The sequence below is a fragment of the Narcine bancroftii genome, chromosome 3 (genome assembly GCF_036971445.1).
Source record: "Narcine bancroftii isolate sNarBan1 chromosome 3, sNarBan1.hap1, whole genome shotgun sequence".
NCBI lineage: Eukaryota > Metazoa > Chordata > Chondrichthyes > Torpediniformes > Narcinidae > Narcine > Narcine bancroftii.
This window is the reverse complement of record NC_091471.1, coordinates 263,842,837-263,860,745: the sequence shown is the minus strand read 5'-3', so window position 1 is coordinate 263,860,745 and position 17,909 is coordinate 263,842,837. Positions and strand designations below refer to the sequence as shown.

At 43.2% G+C, this 17,909-nt stretch overlaps 1 protein-coding gene across 2 annotated transcripts in view; it reads left to right on the top strand.

The window, feature by feature from the left end:
• Positions 1 to 17,909, top strand: part of tmprss9 (transmembrane serine protease 9) — a 52,541-nt gene that overhangs the window by 11,044 nt on the left and 23,588 nt on the right. For both annotated transcript variants that reach the window (XM_069927956.1, XM_069927958.1), the window contains exons 4-7: positions 5,354 to 5,467; positions 7,139 to 7,304; positions 9,777 to 10,051; positions 13,410 to 13,546. In XM_069927956.1, the coding sequence (XP_069784057.1) occupies positions 5,354 to 5,467; positions 7,139 to 7,304; positions 9,777 to 10,051; positions 13,410 to 13,546 (692 nt within the window). The remainder of the gene's footprint in view (positions 1 to 5,353; positions 5,468 to 7,138; positions 7,305 to 9,776; positions 10,052 to 13,409; positions 13,547 to 17,909) is intronic.

The following is a 17,909-nucleotide window of genomic DNA, read 5'->3' as shown; positions in this document are numbered from 1 at the left end:
GTGGACTCGATGCAGTCGACCTCTGCCATCTCGAGTACTTCGACGTTAGGGATGTAAGCGCTCCAATGGATGTTGAGGATGGAGCGGAGACAACGCTGGTGGAAGCGTTCTAGGAGCCGTAGGTGGTGCCGGTAGAGGACCCATGATTCGGAGCCGAACAGGAGTGTGGGTATGACAACGGCTCTGTATACGCTTATCTTTGTGAGGTTTTTCAGTTGGTTGTTTTTCCAGACTCTTTTGTGCAGTCTTCCAAAGGCTCTATTTGCCTTGGCGAGTCTGTTGTCTATCTCATTGTCGATCCTTGCATCTGATGAAATGGTGCAGCCGAGATAGGTAAACTGGTTGACCGTTTTGAGTTTTGTGTGCCCGATGGAGATGTGGGGGGGCTGGTAGTCATGTTGGGGAGCTGGCTGATGGAGGACCTCAGTTTTCTGCAGGCTGACTTCCAGGCCAAACATTTTGGCAGTTTCCGCAAAGCAGGACGTCAAGCGCTGAAGAGCTGGCTCTGAATGGGCAACTAAAGCGGCATCGTCTGCAAAGAGTAGTTCACGGACAAGTTTCTCTTGTGTCTTGGTGTGAGCTTGCAGGCGCCTTAGATTGAAGAGACTGCCATCCGTGCGGTACCGGATGTAAACAGCGTCTTCATTGTTGGGGTCTTTCATGGCTTGGTTCAGCATCATGCTGAAGAAAATTGAAAAGAGGGTTAGTGCGAGAACACAGCCTTGCTTCACGCCACTGTTAATGGAGAAGGGTTCAGAGAGCTCATTGCTGTATCTGACCCGACCTTGTTGGTTTTCGTAGTTGGATAATCATGTTGAGGAACTTTGGAGGACATCCGATGCGCTCTAGTATTTGCCAAAGCCCTTTCCTGCTCACGGTGTCGAAGGCTTTGGTGAGGTCAACAAAGGTGATGTAGAGTCCTTTGTTTTGTTCTCTGCACTTTTCTTGGAGCTGTCTGAGGGCAAAGACCATGTCAGTAGTTCCTCTGTTTGCACGAAAGCCGCACTGTGATTCTGGGAGAATATTCTCGGCGACACTAGGTATTATTCTATTTAGTAGAATCCTAGCGAAGATTTTGCCTGCAATGGAGAGCAACGTGATTCCCCTGTAGTTTGAGCAGTCTGATTTCTCGCCTTTGTTTTTGTACAGGGTGATGATGGTGGCATCACGAAGATCCTGAGGCAGTTTTCCTTGGTCCCAACAAAGCTTGAAAAACTCATGCAGTTTGGCATGCAGAGTTTTGCCGCCAGCCTTCCAGACCTCTGGGGGGATTCCATCCATACCTGCTGCTTTGCCACTTTTCAGTTGTTCGATTGCCTTATATGTCTCATCCAGGGTGAGAACCTCATCCAGCTCTAGCCTTAGGGGCTGTTGAGGGAGCTGGAGCAGGGCGGAATCTTGGACTGAGCAGTTGGCACTGAAAAGAGATTGGAAGTGTTCTGACCATTGGTTGAGGATGGAGATCTTGTCGCTGAGGAGGACTTTGCCGTCTGAGCTGCGCAGCGGGCTTTGGACTTGGGGTGAGGGGCCGTACACAGCCTTTAGAGCCTCGTAGAAACCCCTGAAGTCGCCAATGTCCGCGCTGAGATGGGTTCGTTTGGCGAGGCTAGTCCACCACTCATTTTGGATCTCCCGGAGTTTGCGCTGAAGATGGCTGCATGCGCGACGGAAGGCTTGTTTCTTCTCTGGACAGGACGGCTTTGTAAGGTGAGCCTGGTGGGCAGCTCGCTTCTTTGCCAGCAGCTCCTGGATTTCCTGGCTGTTTTCGTCAAACCAGTCCTTGTTTTTCCTGGAGGAGAAGCCCAGTACCTCTTCAGTGGATTGCAGTATGGTAGTCTTCAACTGATCCCAGAGGGTTTCAGGGGACGGGTCCGTGAGGCGGGTTGCATCGTCGAGCTTTGCTTTGAGGTTTGCCTGGAAGTTTCCTCTCGCTTCGTCTGACTGCAGGTTTCCAACATTGAACCTCTTTCTGGGGGCTTTATTGTTCCTGGGCTTTGGCTTGAAGTGAAGATTGAGCTTGCAGCGAACCAGCCGGTGGTCAGTGTGGCATTCCGCGCTAGGCATGACCCTGGTGTGGAGCACATCTCGTTTGTCACTTTCTCGCACCAGGATGTAGTCCAGGAGGTGCCAGTGTTTGGATCGGGGATGCATCCAGGTGGTCTTAAGGCTGTCCCTCTGCTGAAAAAGGGTGTTTGTAATGACAAGCCGCTGTCCTGCGCAGAGCTCCAACAGGAGGCGCCCATTGTCGTTGCACTTGCCGACGCCATGCTTGCCCAGGATTCCTGGCCAGGTTTCTGAGTCTTTGCCGACACGAGCGTTGAAGTCGCCCAGGATGACAACCTTCCACATTAAAAACAGTAATTATTAACTACTTGCAGGAGGAATTTTGCAGTTATTGTTTAACATCCTACGTCTTCTATGTGTTTCTGACTGTTAATTGCTCTTTTATTGTTTTGTGATATGTAAAGGATCAGGTTCATGAATTCACTGCATAATAAATTGTACTTTTTTGTTAAATCAACAAAAAATGTGAAGGAACAGCATCTTTAAGCATGACTAAAAAGATTTGCATTCTTATCATTCAGGATGTCCCAAATTGCTTTATTAAATACCTTTGATGTGCAGTCACTGTTGCAGGAAAGATAACAGCTAATTTGCCCGCAGGAAGACTCTGTAGTTGGAATTTAATAATCAGATGAGAATCTGCTTCATTTGTGTGGTTGAGGGATATATAGGAGAGGTACAGTGGCACTGCAGATAGTGGTGCTGTGCCCAGCTGCAGCGACTCAAGTCAGATCCTGACCTCAGCTGCTGTTTATGTGGAATTTATACATTCTCGCTTGTGACGTGATCAATGAGCACTTGCAGACATGAAGCAGGTAGTCAAAGGCTTTATTTATCAGAAGACCCAGGCTTGCCTCTACACGTGGCCGGCTCACGTTCAAGGCAGGGATGAGACTAGGGCTCCCGGCCTTTGTTAGGGGATCTTTTGGAGAGGGGCTACAGGTACAGAAGGCGGGCCAGCCTGCCCAGCTCAGTGAGGACATATTTTGCTTTGTTTTTTGCCTTTGTGATTGCATGGCTGTCTTTACAGATTATGTCGCGCAAGCAAATTTGTCTTGCATTTTAGCATCGTATGAAAAGTTATGATGTGTTCCACCACATCACAGTGACTGGGTATCTATGTGGCAAAAGTATTCAAAGAGGAATTGATGCGTATGTGGGAGAAAATAAACTCTTGGGTTGTAGGGAGATAAAGAGGGTGAATTGGACTGATGCAATTACTCAGTTGGGAGTAAAAACACAGCGCTGGAGAAACTCAACAGGTCAAACAGCGTACTTTATATAGCAAAGATAAAGATGCATAACTAATGTTTCGGGCTTGAGCAAAATGTAGACAGGTGCCTGTCTAATACTCAGATGGGAAATGGGTAGTAATGTGTTGTAATAAAGTAAGCACAAGTCACTGGAAACAATTCCTACACTCTTCTTTGTAATCCTATAGTTTATGATCACTTGAGATAACAAATGGGGCCTCAGCCAACTAAACAAAGCAGTGATTCCTCACCATAGCAACAGCGGCTCAGGCCCGAAATGTCGACTGCCTATCCATGTCATGGATGCTTCATGACATGCTGAGTTCATCCTCGTAAATCTTCTCTGCACTCTTTCTATCTTATTGATATCTTCCTGTAGTTAGGTAGCCAAAACTGCACACAATACTCCAAATTTAGCTTCACCAATGTCTTATGCAACTTTACCATAACATCCTAACTCCTGTACTCAATACTTTGATTTCTGAAGGCCAATTTACCAAAAGCTCTTTTTATAACCAAATCCACTTGTGAGATTACTTTCAGGGAATCATCTACCACACTCCTCAGTGCTCTATCATTTACCATGTGTATCCTTTCTTGGTTTGGCCTTCTAAAAATGCAACACTTCACACTTGTCTGCATTAAATACCACCTGCAATTTTTCAGCCAATTTTTCCAGCTGGTCCAGATCCCTCTGCAAGCTTTGAAAACCTTCTTCACTCTCCAATCAGCAATGGTCCCAGCACCGTTCCCCGAGGCACACCACTAGTCACTGGCCTCCAGTCTGAGAAGCAATCATCCACCACTACACTCTGTCTTCTCCCATCCAGACATTGTAAAATCTAGTTCACTACTTCACCATTCCTGACTAACCATCCATATGGGACCTTGTCAAAGGCCTTACTAAAGTCCATGTAAACAACATCTCAATAACCTAACTTGGAATCAAGGGCATATTTCTACATATTTTCATGTTACATAAATGTGAACAGACACCAACCTGAAACATTAATGTTGTTTTACTCTCCCCACACACTCATTATTTTAAATTTTGATAATTTCCAATATTTTCTGTTTTTATTTCAGATCTGAACCAACTACATTTGTATGGCTTTGAATGAGAGTATCTCACAGGAGAGGTTTCAATGTGGGGTGATTTACATTTAAGTTCTCTCCTTAGGCACAGGTCCAACTTGAGGTCTTATATCCCAGTACTTTCTTTGCTACAATGGAACATTGAATTGATGGCCTTAATGACGTATCTTGCTTTGTTTCTTGCCTTTGTGATTGCATGGCTGTCTTTACAGATTATGTCGTGCAAGCAAATTTGCCTTGCATTTTAGCATCGTATGAAAAGTTCAGATGATGTTATTTTTGTACATGTACATTTTAATGACAGCTCATCCCGATCATTATGTCCACCAACTCACTTAATGCATCATGTCAGTGAGACAGTAATAAATCAGTAATGCAGTCTTAGACCAGTATTGTGTTGGTAACAACACACAATGCTGGAGAAACCCAGCAGGTTAAACAGCATACTTTATATAGATGAAGATACATAACTAATGTTTCAGGCTTGAGCCCTTCATCAAGGTATCAAGTTCTCAATGTTCTCCAGCATTATGTTTTTACTTCAACTACATGTTTTGCTATTGTGCTGGTAAGAATGTTCTTTGGTCTCTGATCTATATTTTTACTTGGCTGAACATAATACAATTTTCAAACACTGTTGCTATCTGGAACTGAAACAAATATTCACTGCATTGTCTGTGTAGCTCCCAGTGAAGTTGGTCTCAGAGAACTGAGGTGCTTGGAGTTTACCATTAGCACCCATTGATACTTGTAGGTTGTATACAGTTATTTTATTCTGTTACGATCTGTTGCTTTTATCATTTCCCCAAACCTAAACTTCCCTCGAGTTTAAGCTTGTCTAAAAATACTTTAAAGTTCTACTCTTATATAAATCTAACCCTTTGTAAGTATAATGGCCATTGTAAAGTATTAATGTTTTACTCTTTTTTTTTAATATACAGCAAGCTGCCAAACTGGGGATTACATCTGCAGCAATGGCCAGTGCCTTACAAAGGTCAACCCAGAGTGTGACAAAATAAATGACTGCTTGGATCAGTCAGATGAGACGGAATGCAGTAAGTTTTATGTCAAAATAAGGATTCTATTGAAACTTTAAACCACAGGTGTTTACACCAGGCAAAATGTTAATTTAATAACAAGGATAATCTCCATTGAAAGAGCTGTCCGTAACTTAATTTTTAAATTTAAAATTAAATTTAAATTTAGACATACAGCACAGACACAGGCCCTTTCAGCCCATGAGCCCATGCCACCCAATTACAACCAACTTATCTGCATTTTGAAGGGTGGGATGAAACTGGACCCACGCAGACACGGAAAACAAACAAACTCCTTATGGACAGCGCCGGATTCAAACCAGGGTCCCTGGCACTGCGGCAGTGTTTCATGGACTGCTATGCTAATTGTTTTGCCCTAGCTAATGAGTACTCACTTCCATTATCACCTGTCAGATCACAGTGGGGAAAAGGAGACCAGTCCCACACTGCACAGAACCTAAAATACATCTCCAGCATTTCATAGAATAATCCATGTTGTCTGTAGTGATTTTGATTTGCTTCCATTGCTAATTGCTCTTTTTTTTACTTTAGTCCTTCATCTTATCTCTAACAAAATTATTCTGCTGCCACTTCTCCAGTAAACCAGTTCCCCTAACCATAATTCTAGACTGCTATTGGTTTTGCCATTTCATCCCTGGTTATGAGAAACTTCACTATGAGGTGCAATGTCTGGTAGCTCAGGCAATATAAGCTCAGATACCAAGTGTGGTCCTGAACTTTGGACCCAGTAAAACAGAGTTACCTGAGCAAAGGGAAGCTTTTTATCAGTTCCTTGGAGAGGAAGAAATCACAAATGATGGGTATCAGTAGACTTAAATAGTCAGCGTATATTTGCATTGTTGTGAGAAAACATTGAACTGAAGGCTCAAAACTTTCCCCTTCATTTTCGTGGATTATGTTAATAACATATCTGAAATGACTGGTGCACTGGATCACGGCCTTTCTGCAACATTATCAGCTTTATGGGCATGCGCGGAACTGGCCAAGAAAACAGGGATACAGGTTCAACTGTCTCATTATCATTATGCATATTAAGAATGAATGAATGTGTGTGTGTGTGTGTGTGTGTGTGTGTGTGTGTGTGTGTGTGTGTGTGTGTGTGTGTGTGTGTGTGTGTGAGAGAGAGAGAGAGATTGACATGTAGCATCACGAGAGATCAAATTCCTGAGCATCTATCATAATACTTAGGAAAGAGCCGTTCAGAGTGGATGAAATGTGGTGACATCAGTTTTGATGTGTGCTTATCATTATATTTTCTTGTGGGGGTAAAAGTTGAAATTCAGATTCTTATTTCCAGGAACATTGCAACATAAGTTTAAGAAAACACACAGGGACACACACAGGTCAACTGCTGCATAGGGTTAGAATCAGTGTAAAACTTTCTCCAAAATGATCTATCAAATGTATCTAGGTCAGATAAAATGTATATTAGATACAATGTAAACCTCCCTTTGCACTATCCTCTGATGGATATTAAATACTTTGTCTTATACTTTTCATCCAGTCTCTCAGAAAGATATGGTTATGAGCAGGACAGTTCCTCCCCAAATTCACACGAGCAACAATGAGGATTCTCTGTAATTCATCTGAAATGTTCTGAGATGTCTGATGGAACTGTGGACAGCCTAGGCGCTTGGCTAAGATTTCCTCGTGTGTTCTCTCTGCTAGGCTGTGGCACCCCAATGGTATCCAATAGAATTGTGGGGGGCACAGAAGCTGCTGTGGGCGAATGGCCCTGGCAGGTCAGTCTACGTTTAACTGGCAATGGTCACGAATGTGGGGCCACAGTCGTGGGGGACACCTGGCTGATATCGGCAGCTCACTGCTTTGCAAGGTAGGTCATTTTTTAGGTTATCTTTTCAGGAATCTTCGCTGATTTGAAATACAGCTAAGCAGTCCCAGATCAACAGACATACACAGTATAAGTCGTCTTCTTTTAACTTCACTTACTATGCATTCTGTGCAACTAATTTCTATTTTTTTTACAGTTTGTGCCATAGTTTGCTGCTTTGAGTTTTAAAAAAATTTAGACTACGGTTCGCAAGTCCGTGCCACCCAATTTACAACCAATTAACCTACACCCTGGTACATTTCAAACTGTGGGAGGAAACTGGAGTCCCCAGGGAAAACCCGCGCAGACATGGGGAGAACGTACAAACCCCTTACAGACAGCGTGGGATTCGAACCCTGGTCTTGATCGCTCTAGCGTTGTAACAGCGATGCGCAAATTGTTACACCAACTGTGCTGCTCTTCATTTGGTAAATCAATGCTTTTCATAAAGCTTTCAGGAAAAAATGACAAGGACTGCTGTTGTTGTAGCCTGTCCCTGCTCTGGGAAAGTTCGAGGCATTTTCCAGTAAAAGTCCAGCTAAATATTCACCATCTCTGGGATGAGGATGATACTCAAGCTATTGTATCAGAATCAGAATTTATTGTCACGGACATGTTATGAAATTTGTTGTTTTCATGTATCCCAGAGAAAGACAATACCAAGACAATATCAGTGGGCATCAGTGCCCAAATGGGAGTCAAAACCCAGGCAGTGATAGCCCTCCTGGAGTCACTAACCAGACAACAATACCCTAATGTTTGCTCTAGTCTACCAATCGACTCACTGCAATCAGTACCCAGGGAATGTCAGAAAGACACAAGGAGCAGATGTTTCTGAGGCATTGATCTGGTCAGTGTTGGAAAAGCTGGTGTCAGGTCTGTATGTAACCTCGTTATCACAGAAAAAAATATAATCTCTGTTGAACAGGTTGAGGTCAAGCCATGTAGCAGAAAATGACTAGACTGGAAAAAATAGTTTGGAAATCAATATCCTGGAATCTGTACAAAGAGGGCTCCATGCATGGGAATTTTATAAAAAAATAACCTCGTGGAATGTCATTCTTTGGGAAATAATTTGAAGTAGTTTCTGAGTAGACATTGTAAAATGGGAACAGTATCCCAGTACAATATAGTCTATTTTGGGAATTACAGTAAAAATCCAAAAATCTAGATAACTGAAATCCAGACCACCCAAGATTCTGCACTCTCAAACATTTTAAATTTAGCAGGCTTTTGTGTGCATGCATACTTAAATGTCACAGACCCACAGTGGCAACAAGTGACCACGCTTAATACAGGTCATCTTATCACAAAGATATTCATTTGTATACTGTATTTTTCTTTTAAGATGTTAATTTTTAAACATACTTTCAAACATTACAAACATGTCTTGTAGTTAAAAAAATATGTTTACATTTTTGTCATGTATTGACATTATTTTTCTTTAAAACTGCTCATTTTGATAAATGAAGCACGTTCCATTTGCTAATGAATAAACTCTCAAATAAATTATTCCTCCTCAAATTTGAATTTTAAAAGTACTGCCTGAGAATCTGGAAAATCTGGACCGGAGTATCTAGGGAATTCTATTCTCTCCCAATGAGAGGTAGAAGTTGGGCCTGTACATCAGCAATGATTGACAGTCCTTGCGACTGTTAGAAACAGAATTACCTTTAAAGAAATTGCTAGAGACAAAAATTGAGAACAAAGAACATTTATTACAACAACAATGCAAAGTTGGGTGCTTCCCCTTACCCTGGGAATACACATATACACTGGGGCTCACCCAACTTTTATACAGTTTATCTCAGTATAGGAATAACCCCCCCCCCCTTACATTCTTCTGCCTCCTGCTGGAGAGGTTTGGCATTAGGCAATCCTGCCTACGTGCTGTTTCTGTGCACTTGGTGGACCAGGGGATATCCTGTCGGTGTCCCTTCATGTTATTGTCCTTATTCACACCTTCCTGATTCTCGGAGCTACAGTCTCTTGATATGCAGAGTTCGCTAATCCTGTCTAGGGTTAACTAATTTAATATGTATAACTTTGTAGATCTATGTAAGGTTAACTAATTAGATATGTAGAACTTGGTACTTCTGTCTAGGGCTAGGAGACCCTTATCTCATCCAGACTACTTCAACTTCCTACACTCCATTGTTCCTTACCGCTCCTTATCTTATTCATATGGTGGGCTCATTGATCTTGTCACAAAGACTAGAAGATTCTTATCTTAAATGTGCTGACTCTGCTTTCCTGCATCCTAATTCCCAAGCTCATCCTGTTTGTACTGGTTACATTCATTTACTAATGTATGAATTTTAGTTTCCTTCATGTTCATAATTTTAGATCAGTTTTCTCATCTCTCACACGACCATGCACTTATGAGAGCCACTGGCTTCAGAATAAAAACTGAAATGTTTCATTTAGAAGTTTGTGATGAAATTTGAATAAACTTTCTGATTTTACTTTTTACAGCTTTCCAAAGCCAAAGAGGTGGGAGGCAGTTCTGGGAACCATCTATAGAAATGATCAACGTTCTACAACAGTGACAAGGAAAATTAAGAAGATCATTATTCATCCCTCATTTAACCTGATTTCACTTGATTATGATGTGGCTCTGGTGGAGTTGTCTGCCCCTGTGACATTCTCCAAATCCATCCAGCCCGTGTGTCTACCATCTCCTGCACACATCTTCCCCACAGGAAAAAACTGTACTATTACAGGATGGGGAGTCATGTCTGAGAGCAATGGTGTGGAACTGATTTTCTTTGAAAAGTATTCCTTTCTGTTTAAAAATGTTACAGGTTACTATTGATTCTCACCTTGGTCGACCATATACTTCACCGAATTTACTACCTGGATGGATGGAGACCATTCAGCCCAATGAGTCTGTACCATCTCTGTGTAAGAGCAACCCAGCTCCTCCCTCTCCTCCATCCTCTCTGAACAACCCTGCAAAATCTTGCCTCACAGATACTTATTCAGCTTTCTTTTGAACAATGCAATTGAATATACTTCCACTATTAATCTTAACAGTGCATCTAGACGCTAACCTCTTGGCATGTAAAGATTTGTCCTCAAGTCACTTTTAATTCTTTTGCTCATCACTTTTGTAATATGTCCACGATTCCTAACCTTCCTAAATACAGGAACCGTTTCTCTATGTCCATTCTTTCTATACCTTGTGACATTTGTAATCACAACCTTCTCTGTTCCAAGGAAGTTCCAAGGCATCTCCAGTCTATTTACATAACTACAATCCCTCATCAGTGGAATAAACCTCTCTTGCATTGTCTCCAGATGTGGTACCCAGAGCTGTATAATGATACCCCAGTTGCAACCCAACCAGTGTTTTATAAAGGTTTAGTGTAAGGTCTTACTCTTCCACTTTATGCCACTATTTGCAGATATAAGATTCTATTTGCTTTATTTTGCCAGTTGTGCTTCTTCAGAATTCCCTTGTCAAATGTTTTCACGAAGTCCATATGTAGCACTTCAATGATATTTCTCTTATCAACCATTTTTGCCCAAGATGTAGTCTTTAGCTGCCTTCAGATATTTCCTTCTTTACTAAATTGACCTGCCGTTTCTTTCTAATTAGTCAAGAAGCTGGCATGTGGCTGTTGTGAAGCAGGAAAATTATGTGATCCTACTTAAATAGTGTCCCCTGGGATTTCTGACATGTGTTGGATTTGCGTGAAGATAACCCACAGGTCCGGAACGGGTGGGACATGTGTAGTCTGAGTTGGATGGGTCCAGACAAAACGGGACATATCATCCTGCCAAGCAAGCTGCCTGTATTGCTGTGTGACTCTGTGCATTTTAAACAGAATGAAACTCAGTAATAAGTGATGAGGAATAAGGTGGAATTTTTAAAAAATGGCAGAGCTGTTGGAGTTGGTGCTAGGTGAATGGGGAGCGGAGACCCAGCGCTGCTCTGTAGTGGTCTTAATGCTGGCAACTCTGTAAAGTCTTTGCGGGATTTGTGGCTGAGATGGTGATGCCTATGTTCAGCAGCGGCCAGGAGGGATTGCAGACTTTGGGAGAGCAGCGGACCAGCGCTGGCTTCAGAAATGGGGAGAACCTGTTGAGAAGGAGAAGCAGAGATGACGCCACAGGATGGTGAGCACGGCAGCGGACCAGCAAGGGGTTCAGTGGCTAAGGGACCTATACGACAGGTTAGCGGACAGCGACTTGCAGTCGAGGGACTCAGAGTACCGGGACACTGAGGGCAAGAAGAGCTCCCAAAGGGCCTCGGGCACTGAAGGCTTCCTGATCATATTGGAAGTTTGAATCTGGAGCTTGGGTTATCAGTGGATGAAACAGGAGTTTGTGTGGTTGTAGAGGCTATGGGAGTGCTGGAGGTGAATCCATAAACATTCAATGACCCTGAAGGGACTCTCTTTTGCTACTCTTTCTCTCTTACTGTAAGGGGCGCCAGGCAATACTAATGGTGACTCTTCGTCTGCCTTAGTACAGGAAGAAGGAAATATTGTGTAATATTACAAGTCAATAAAGGAATCTTGAATCTTGTGTAATCTTGCACTGACAGTCTTGATACCTTGGTGTTGAAGTTGTAGGCGAGGCATTGAAGAGCCTGTTGCCTATTATCCCTTACATGAATTCGTTCGATGTTCCCATCTCTCAACAACATTTGAATTATCTCCCACTGATGAGTGGATCTGAGCAGACCCCACTCTACCACTTCATTTAAATCTTAAATTTAGACATACAGCACAGTAACAGGCCCTTTCAGCCCATGATCTCGTACTGCCCATTTACACCCAATTGACCTACAACCCCTGTACATTTAAGGGTGGGAGGAAACCCGCACAGACACAGGGAGGACAGGCAAACTCCTTACAGAAAACGCTAGATTTGAACCCAGGTCGCTGGTGTTGTAACAGCCAACTGCTACACTAACTATGCACTTAACAAAAAAAAAACAGGTATTTGTTTTGTCTTTGTGAAAAGTAAAATAGAAACTACGAGATGCAAATAAGTTTATGTGATATGCTGCAACTGGAAATGGCCAAGAGAATGAATCACAATATCACTAATTCAATGAATATGACCCAGTGGGTGGAATCACGCTGGGATGGTCTCCTATTTAGAATGGCCACCTGTGATGCCCAGTTGCTTACACATAAGATGCCGATGCAGATGTGCTATCTCACTGGCCCTCCATACCATGGAGTGCGGTTGTGTAGACTGGAGAATGGCTGGGACTCAGGCAATGAGTTCAGTTTGTGAGCAAGGATTTACCAGAATGTAAAAGCTGCCAACGATTTTAACAGATATCTTTTATAACAACTAAAGTTGAAGCGAATACTTAAAAAATAACATTAAAAAAGGTAAGCAATGAAAAATAATAAACCATTGCAAACTGGTTTAAAAGAACTAATGCCTAACATTTGATTCCAATAAAGACTATGACCAAGGGATCAGATTTTATATCAGGACAGATTTGGCTCAAGATCTAAGGGCCAATTTTGTGGCATAATGCTGGCAATGCCAGCAAGATTGGGCACCGCTGGTTAGGTGAGATACAAACGAGAGGACATGGATTAAGGGTGAAAAGGGGAATGTTCGGGGGAACTTCTTCACACGGAGAGTAGTGGGAGTGCGGAATAAGCTGAAGTGGTGAATGCGGGCCCAATTCCCACATTTAAGAAAGGTTTAGACAGGTATATGGATGGGAAGGGTATGGACTGGATGCAGGTCTGATACTTGGCAGAATAATAGTTCGGCACAGGCTAGAAGGGCCTGTTTTATGTGCTGCAGTGTTCAATTGGAGCAAACTATATTTTAGTCATCTGAATCTAATCATAAACATTTCAGGTGCACAAAGGTCTGGGACACCTTCAAATTTTAATGATTGAATGCACAATCTGGTTCCAAGGAATTTATTTTCCAGGAACAATACATAGTGTACAGCATAGAACAGTTCGTCATTGAGTTGTACTGACAATGGAAAGATGTCCCAGTTTGAAGTACAGACATCTAATTTCTCCCTATTCATGGCTCTGAATGTTGTACTGCTGTTTCAATTTAAATTTGCAGGGTCTCACAGCTCACATTTTTCATTATTCTCCTTTTCTACCATAGCTTCTTTACCTGTCATTCTCCAGAAAGCCACTGTTCCAATATTCAACATAAGCAAATGTGACAAACTCTACAGAGACCCCATAACTCCACGAATGATCTGTGCTGGATTCTTCGCTGGTGAAGTGGACTCCTGTCAGGTATGTGCTGTGCTGTGCACTTCAGAAACAGTAGCTGTTGTAGTTCGTTGCATTCGAGTTGGTTTAACGATTGGATGGTCAGACTTCAGCTCAACCATTGGAAGCAGAATGAAACCCAGCTTTTGGTCCTAAATGTGCTTACTTTGAATATCCTTTCTGCCTCTTGCAGTACATGTAATTAGCCACTTATATCAATGTTGAACAGATCAGGACAAATTTAATTTACCTACCAGCATTGACTTATTTTATTTTGGCAAATAATATGTAACAAGCCTGGCTATTTCCTCCACAAAGAATCTCACGCCTCACATTTTACATTGTACCATTGATTGGAGATCATTGAGCCATAGAACATAGAAATTTGCTCTTCAGTTCTCCACCATCACATGCTCATCTAGGTGCACAAGGTGGCTAGACCAGACAACATACCTGGTCGGGTACTGAAGGACTGCACAGACCAATTAACGGAGGTCTTCACAGACATGTTCAACATCTCACTGCAGCAGTCTACGTTCCTGCAGGGTACAAGGCAGCCACCATCATATCTGTACCCAAGAGGGCAACAATAACAGGCCTCCTGGTCTACCGTCCTGTGGCACTGACCTCCACCAAATGGTGATGGAATGCATCAAAGCACATCTCCCAGGGATGCTGGATCCATTTCAATTTACCTTGAGAAGAAACTGTTCCACAGATGATGTTGTAGCCTTGTCACTTCACTCTGTCCTGGCCCACCTGGAGAACGAAGCCTCACACACCAGACTGCTGTTTGTTGTCATCAGCTTGGTGTTTAATAAGATCATTCCCCAGAGGCTGGAGGAGAAGCTGTCCTCACTGGGACTCAACACTTCTCTCTGTCACTGGATCCTGGACTTCCTAATAGAAGGACCACAGTCTGTCCAGATTGGAAGCAGTACATTGAACACCGCAACGCTGAGCACTAACGTACCTCAGGGCATGTACTCAGCCCGCCCCTGTTCAAGCTACTGACCCATGGCTGCATCTCCAGATCCAGCTCAAGTTGGCAGGTGACACAACAGTCGTCGGCCTCATCAGCCACAACGATGAGTCATGCCACAGAGGAGAGGTGGGAAATCTTGTGAAATGGTGTGAGAGGGACAACCTGAGTCTCAACATGGACAAAACAAAGGAGATGATCGTGGACTTCAGGCAGACTAGGAATGACCACCCTCCACTACATTAACTACTCTGTAGTGGAGAGAATGGAGAGCACCAAGTCCCTTGGAGTTCACTGAACCCGTGACCTATCATGGACACTCAACATCTCCTCGCTGGTCAGGAAGGCCCAAGAGCAACTGCACTTCCTGAGGAGACTGAAGTGGGCAAGGCGACCGGCCACCATCATGTCAACCTTCTACAGGAGCTCTAAGAAGAGCGTCCTGGCTGGTTGCAACACATTGCAGCACGGTCACTGTAGAGAAATGGATCGGAGGTCAATCTCTGGAGTCTCCCTTCATGGTCCGAGCCTGTAGCAGTGTCACCAATGCAACCAACGTGTGCCTCATTGAGGGGAGCTGGGACTGTGCCTGTGCACAACCTGCCATGCTGCGCCTCCTGTTGATTGACATCAAGGATTCTGTCGAGCTGGAAGCCCCTTTTATGCTCGCAGAAATAAACAAGGCCACGTGGGGTAAAAGTCATAGAATAAGACAAATAAAACAGTTTTCTCAGTTTTCCACAACACTTAACTGTAGCTTTTTTTAACTTGCTGAGTGAAGGTGCGGTCGGAGCACATTTCTAGCAAGTAGATGGGGGGAGGGGGGGGGGTGTATGTGCAGTTCTTCAATCTCACCCTTGTTGTAAGAATCTGTGTGGATCCCACAGGTTAAGAACCAGACCAAAGTTGAGGTACAAAGCACACATTTATTTTGGGGTTGCAAATGGGGAAACAAGATTGAAATGCTAAATAAAACTGTATATATATATATATATATATATATATATATATATAAATATGCACACACACACACACACACACACACACACACACACACACACACAATTTGGGGGGGTAAAGGGTAAATATACACTGGATAACGAGGGAGAAACCGACAGAAACTGGGGAAATTACTTAAATACATGCAATCAACAGTCAGGATCAAGGTGATATACTAGGTGCCCCCACCCCTTGACCAATATGGACACAGCTCTAGCTACCTAAACACAAGGTAATACTTGTGTGCCATGAGTGGTCAAAAGACGCAGAACAAAGGGGCATGTGGCCCTTTATAGTTCTGCAGGCAGTATTGGGGGAGGGGGGGCAATCACTCGGGGCAGGCTGGGCCCCGTTGACTACTGTGGCCAATGGCTTGAAGCCAAGTGCAGGGGCTCAGCAGGGGTCAGCTGAGGTGATTCACCTGAGCCAATTGGGCGAAGGTCAGGGCTGAGTCCAGGCAGGCTGCCTGAACAGCAGCACCTGGTGATTTAGGTGGGCCGATCATAAGGGTCACCTTGATGGCTTGGGGTGAGTTTTGACCTTGATTGACATGCAACTTGCCCTCTGAATAGGTGCAAGGCAGCGCCACCCTGTGGTGGCCGCAGCATCTCCATTGCACACCCCAACTCCTGTGATACCCTGGTGGCCCATCAGCTCATCACAGGAGATTGAGCACACAGTTCAAAAAGGCACCACTTTTGAAGAATCTGCTCAGGGAGTGCGGTGTAGTCACTCCACCTGCACCCCCCCCCCCCCACCCCCCGCTACTGGGTACACAATTTTCCAAAGCCATCTTTACCTTCACGAGAGAGAGAGAGAGAGAAGCTGGGGGCGTGGCAAGATGGCGTAGAGTCTAGACGTGCAATCTCGACCTCTCTGGCCAGATTTTTAAACACCTATTTTTTAACCCTTTGTTTCCAAGTTTAAACTTTTAAAATTTTAGTTTAAAGTATTAGGGAATTATTATGGCCATTAATGGTAAAAAGACTAAATCTCAAGTTCAAAAGAAGATACATTTTCGAAGTGCCGAAGATCTGGGGCCTAGATGACTTGAAACAGCCCCAGACTCAATTTCTTCATTGCCTATATAACCATATAACCATTTACGGAGCGGAAACAGGCCATAAATCCCAAAGATTGCCTGTGAAGGCTGAAAAAAAAGCCTATTACTCACCAAATGAACGATGGAATTACCCGTTCTCCGGAAGAAGGTGCGTGTTCCCAAGAAGTGGACCCCGATTTGGAATGCCTTTCGATTTCAATGGGGGGAGCACGCAGGAAGATGACTCCATTGTTGGAAATGCATCAGGCAGCATTACAATCTGAAGAAATAGTTTTTCTTCGCGAATGGATGAGACCAATGGCAACCCCCTGAAGAAGTTGGGGTGCCGTCGCTGGGAGTCCAGACCTGCAGTAAAACTTTTAAAAATGCCTTCTGTTGAATTGCAGCAGGAGCTGCAGTTGCCTTGTTCTGCCACTATGTCAGAGAGAGCAGAGCGATTTACTGATTCACAATGTATGCAATTGAATGCAGTTATTCAACCTATGTTGACATCTCTAATGAATGAAATGGTTCAAATGAATGCTGGTATAAGTTCAGAATTAAATATGGTTAAGAAACGTGTGGATGCATCTTTTGAAGAATTTAAAAAATTTCAGACTGCTTTTTTTGGACTGTAAACAACAAGTGACTTCTAACACAGAAAAAGTGTTGGAGGTGGAAAAATCAGTCATAGAACTAGGAATCGTGAGAAGGAGCTAGAAAGAAAAATAGATTATTTGGAAAATCAAAGCAGAATGAATAATGTGAAAATTGTTGGTTTGCCAGAAGGTATAGAAGGACAAGACCCTCTTCATTTCTTTAAAGACTGGATTCCGCAAATATTAGGGCAAGAATTTTTCTCTGGGGGATTGGCACTGGAAAGAGCCCATAGAGCTTTAAGAAGAATACCCTCAGCTGATCAACCCTTGAGACTGGTAATAATTCGATGTCTGAGTTATTTGGATAGAGAAGCAATACTTTGACTTGCAGTACAAAATGCGAGACAACGACAAACCCCATTTTTTTTAATTAAATTTTTTATTTTTCACACCATAAATCACAATAGCCATGATATACACTTTTTCTTTTTCACACATTTACAGTGACTTTTTCTCCCCCCCCCTCCCTCCTCCCAAGCCACCCCCCCACCCCCCCCCTCATCCATTTTAGGTATACAATCTAGGGACAAACCCCATTATTAATTCAGAATAGTAGAGTCTTTTTTTATCCTGATCTGAGTCAAGAGGTCATTCAACATCGACGTCGATTTAATCCAGTTAAAGAAGTTTTGTGGCGTAAAGGTTATAAGTCTACTTTTTGTTACCCTGCAGTGTTGAAGGTCTTTTACGGAGACTTATCAATTT